General features: G+C 46.4%; 1 protein-coding gene across 1 annotated transcript in view; it reads right to left on the reverse strand.

Annotated features, from left to right (window-relative positions):
• The window catches only part of mast2 (microtubule associated serine/threonine kinase 2), a 170,308-nt gene that overhangs the window by 51,414 nt on the left and 113,894 nt on the right, over window positions 1-5,000 (reverse strand). Inside the window, 1 exon segment of the mRNA XM_084012386.1 lies at window positions 3,759-3,962. Within this exon segment, the coding sequence (XP_083868512.1) occupies window positions 3,759-3,962 (204 nt within the window).

A 5,000-nucleotide genomic window follows, 5' to 3' on the forward strand; every position in this document is an offset into this window, starting at 1 on the left:
ACTTTACTTAACATGCTCTGTTTTGATTTTACGAAAACACCAGCGTTAACATCCTTGTCATTAAAAAGCGCAGCATTAATCGCTGCTTGATTCTGAGTGTGTGTGTGTGTGTGTGTGTGTGTGTGTGTGTGTGTTATGTCTTGCAGCCTGTTTGGTGTCTAGACGGGGGTTAGACCATTGTGGGTTTGATCCATTCAAAGATCCATTCCAGCCATTAACGCATTAACGTCCTTCTCTGTGTAGGTCCGAGGTGTCTATGTGGATATTTGCAGATGTTAAAAAATGAAAACTGAACACCTGTGAGCATCCGGTCAGTAACGCATGAGAGAGAGTACAAGCATAACATTTAAAAACGGAGGGGAGAAGCACGCTGCTTCCTGTTTGAGGTGCAGACACAATGACCTTGTCTCCACCAGGACACCATCTACAAATTAACCCTGATGATGGATATTAATTCCACGTTTGTATGATTCATGATGGCATTAAGATGCAAACATGAACATCTCTGTGAAAATGAGCATGACGGATGGAGAAGTCCAAAATAAGCTACAAACTTTATGTTTGATATATTAAGACAACTTCAGAAAATACCAAGAGAAATGTTGGCTGGATGAAGAGTTCCTAGACTTCCATAGTGATTATGATAACTGGTGTTTAAAAAGAGGATGCTAAGCCCCCCCAACCCGTCAGATTACTATTTTTCTGTGCGAGCTGTCATTCAATTTTGTCCCAAATACATCTCAACGCGAGCTGTGGGCTCCATCCACTCCCATCCAAAAACTGTTGCTATGCAGGAGTCACTTCACAACCTCGCTCTCTTAAACCACTGCCGAGACAAATACACACAACAGGAGGCGGTGACGAGGAGAGAAGAGATATCTCAGTGTGTGTGTGTGTGTGTGTGTGTGTGTGTGTGTGTGTGTGCCCCTGTTATTACAAGGAGGAGGAAGAAAATTGCTGCTTCAAAGTGATAAGTATATACAGCTCTGTCTCTGCTTTTCTTTGCTGCTGGAGATTCTGTCTCTGATTGACAGACTAGAAGAACAGGAGAGGAAGAGGAGAGGAAGAGGAGATGAAGAGGAGAGGAATAGGGATGAAGAGGAGAGGAATAGGGATGAAGAGGAGAGGAATAGGAGAGGAAGAGGAGATGAAGAGGAGAGGAATAGGAGATGAAGAGGAGAGGAATAGGGATGAAGAGGAGAGGAATAGGGATGAAGAGGAGAGGAATAGGAGAGGAAGAGGAGATGAAGAGGAGAGGAAGAGGAGATGAAGAGGAGAGGAAGAGGAGATGAAGAGGAGAGGAAGAGGAGATGAAGAGGAGAGGAATAGGAGATGAAGAGGAGAGGAAGAGGAGAGGAACAGGAAAGGAAGAGGAGATGAAGAGGAGATGAAGAGGAGAGGAAGAGGAGAGGAAGAGGAGAGGAACAGGAAAGGAAGAGGAGATGAAGAGGAGAGGAAGAGGAGATGAAGAGGGGATGAAGAGGAGAGGAAGAGGAGATGAAGAGGAGAGGAAGAGGAGATGAAGAGGAGATGAAGAGGAGAGGAAGAGGAGAGGAAGAGGAGAGGAAGAGGAGATGAAGAGGAGAGGAAGAGGAGATGAAGAGGAGAGGAAGAGGAGAGGTCAGCTGAGGGAACGAGTGGGAAAACAAGTAGAAATGAAACGTCAAAGCGTGCATTCCAGCATGGACAAGCATCATAAACTCCACAACTGTAAGCAGAGAGAGAAAATGTAATAAAAAAAGAACATAGTGACAATTCAGTTAGATACATACCAGCACAGTTACACGTGATTTCCCATTCACACACACACACACACACACACACACACACACACACACACACACACACACACACACACACACACACACACACACACACACACACACACACACACACACACACACACACACACACACACACACACACACGAGTCAGACAGAGCATCCTGTTCATCCATCGAAGGACACATCCAAATAGTCAACCTTCATGTTGGATCAACTCCTGCTGAGCATTTAAGACCTGCGAAGAGGAGGAAGAGGAGGAAGAGGAGGAAGAGAGAGGAGAGCAGAGGACGGAGCGGCCGAACATCAAAGAGAGAGAGAGAGAGAGAGAGAGAAACTAATGGAGACATACAAATGAGAAGAGGAGAAAAGGCTGCTGCTGCCGGAGATGAAACCCATGTAAGTAATGAAAGACGGCGTGGGATAAGAGTACCTCTTGGAACGCCGCAGCATGCTTCTCTCAGGCAGTGAGAAATTGGAGAGCACCGTCCAGAAGGAGTCAGACATGCTACCGCTAACGCAGAGACGCGACCATGGCTGTGACGCCCGGCAGAGGACGCGGTTGGCAAAGCGACGCCGGCTTCTGGCCGTCACACCGCCGAGAGCGAGTGTGTGTGAGGCTGCTGGTGTGTCGACACTCTCCCTCTCCTCTCCGAGCCCCCTCCCTCCCTCCTCCCTGATGCTGTTTTCTCCTCCTCCTCACCCCTCTGTTTCTGAGTGAAGCTCTCATTAACCTCCACACAGAGCAGAGCAGGGACGGACTTGTTTGCAGATGTTTGATTCCACCAGTGAACTGCATCACATGTATTCACCTCCACAGCTGCTGATGTTTCCCTAGGTTTCAGTAAACAGGGTTTTTCACTGCAGAGCCGTTCCTTTCCATTTTAAAGTTAGGGTGGTGCTTGTTAGAAACTATTTGTGTTATATTTACAATTCTCATGACTTGCCGACCAGTGACGGCTGAACCAGTTGGGGAGGAGAGGAGGAAAACCATGTCTATTAGTATTGCTAGACTAGATGGCTTTTATCTCTCCTTTCTTATGTTCAACAGACATTAAAGCAGTAAAATGAATATAGGGAGATCACTTCTGTACCCAAAGGTACTTTGTCAGAAAAGCACCCTGAAGCTATGGGAGCTATGGGTGGTCCTCAAGCTGTTAACTGTCGTTTTAAAGGTTCTAAATTGTTGCTGACTGCAAATGTATATGTTGGTACCTTAACAACCTTAATGTCCAGGCAAACGAAGCCGGAAATCAGTGATCAGAAATGTGGATTTAAATCGCTTCCCAAAATCATTCTTGCCACCCTCAACATGTTCCATTCACTCCAACGTCTGCTGTCCAGAGTGTTGCCGGATGACATTAAAACCTAAAGTGCAGAAATGAAGTTGAATACAGACACACGACTATCAGGCAGAGCGATGATTGGCAGGTGAAAAGACCGAGAAGTAAATAGAAACGTGTCAGGAGAGTTGGATATGTTCAACTGCTGTCAGTTTTGTGAAGGAATTGAAACACATCCCACATGTTAATGTGAATTTATACAGAATTAATATTCTGCATGCGAGTTATGAAGTTGTTACGCACTTCAGGTACATTTTTGTCGCAGACAAGAAGGTACAAATAGTTTGACTTTCAGACATATCTGATGAGTGACCAGGAGAACACATTTGATTGAAAGTTAGTGAAGCAGGAATAGATCAAACAAATAAACCGCCATCATGTGAGTTTCCATCTCTTTTTCCACTTTTACATGTCTTATTTGCTTATATAACATAAGTTGCACAGAAACAAAGAAGTAACAAGAAGACAAGGATGTTTGTAGCATCATCCTCTCAGTAGTGCATGTTTCCGTTCAGCAGCGCGGCATTCTGCTGGTCAGGAGAGTGATGCAGACAAACCGAAGACACACACACACACACACACACACACACACACACTTTGTAACTGTTATGAGGTGACACAGCACGCCTCTTACCTCCAGAGGAAGGGGTTTCCTCGCTGGTGAACAGGGGCTGACAGAGGGCCGTCAGAGCAACAGAGGGAGGGAGAGGAGGAGGACAAGGGGGAGAGGGTGACGACGGGGGGCTGAACAACGGAGGGATGAAAGGAAGTGGGGGACAGCAGGTGCTGGAGGAGGCTGCTGTTGCCGTGGCAACGCAGCGGAGCCGGCGACCAGATTCTGCCAACAGAGGAGGGAGGGGAGGAGTGGAAGAAAGGATGAAGAGAGGAGGAAGTGAGCGGGGCAAGGATAGAGGGGTGTGTGACGGGACAAGCGTGGGCTGTGACTCCACATCTGTCGGACCGTATTTAAACATCTGGACCGGACTGGAAGTGGAAACATCCAGCTGTTCTTTAACTCTCCTCCTGTCTGTCTGCTCTGCCACACATTGACCTGTTAGACATTAACTATTTAGGACGTCTTAACATAACTAAGGAGAAGGGATGTCTTCAAGTGAGTCTAGATTTGCTGAAAAGCAGTCACTGTCGCCATGAGTGGTATTACACTAAAACTAAGTACAAGAAAGTCAGCAAACAATTATATCAGCAAAAAAAAACAACCTGGACTTGCTTTACCTGATACAGGCAGGAGCATGGATACGGTTTATGAATGAAATATAAATACAATGTTAGATCTAGGTTCATTTCTCCTCTACAGAGTTCAGATGGCAGTCTGGCCTTATGGTGGTGGTCTGTGCCCCCCCCTCGCCGGGTGGGACAGAATGGGCCGGACCACCTGCTGGGAAGTTAAGGGCTACACACATTTCAGTATGTGTGGCGTTCCCCCTACATAACGTAGGACCATCTGTGGTGCACAGCCATCGCAGGAACTACTTTAGAAACAGTTTCAGAATGAAACGCTGAGTTCATTCAATTCAATACAACTTTGTCCCAGAGGGCTGCTGTCAGATATCACTGTCTGCTCTCATCCTTCAAGTTCACCACAACAACAAATCACACAAAGTATTACGCTGATCAAATCCAGCATGTATACAACATCTATGTTAGGACGTGACCTTATTATTAATTACAAACTAGCTGAGTGGTTTGTTATTGGGTTGAACTCGGTGTATTGACACGTGTGTGTGTGTGTGTGTGTGTGTGTTGGAGGAAGAGACCCCGTGGTCATGAAGCCTGTGGAGCTGCTGAAGGACTTCCTTCCCTGCTGCTTTCTCACTCTGATACCTTCTCAGGTTTCCGTCTCCTCGTGGTTTTTTCC

The sequence above is a fragment of the Eutrigla gurnardus genome, assembly GCF_963514095.1.
Source record: "Eutrigla gurnardus genome assembly, chromosome: 6".
NCBI classification, from domain to species: Eukaryota; Metazoa; Chordata; class Actinopteri; order Perciformes; family Triglidae; genus Eutrigla; species Eutrigla gurnardus.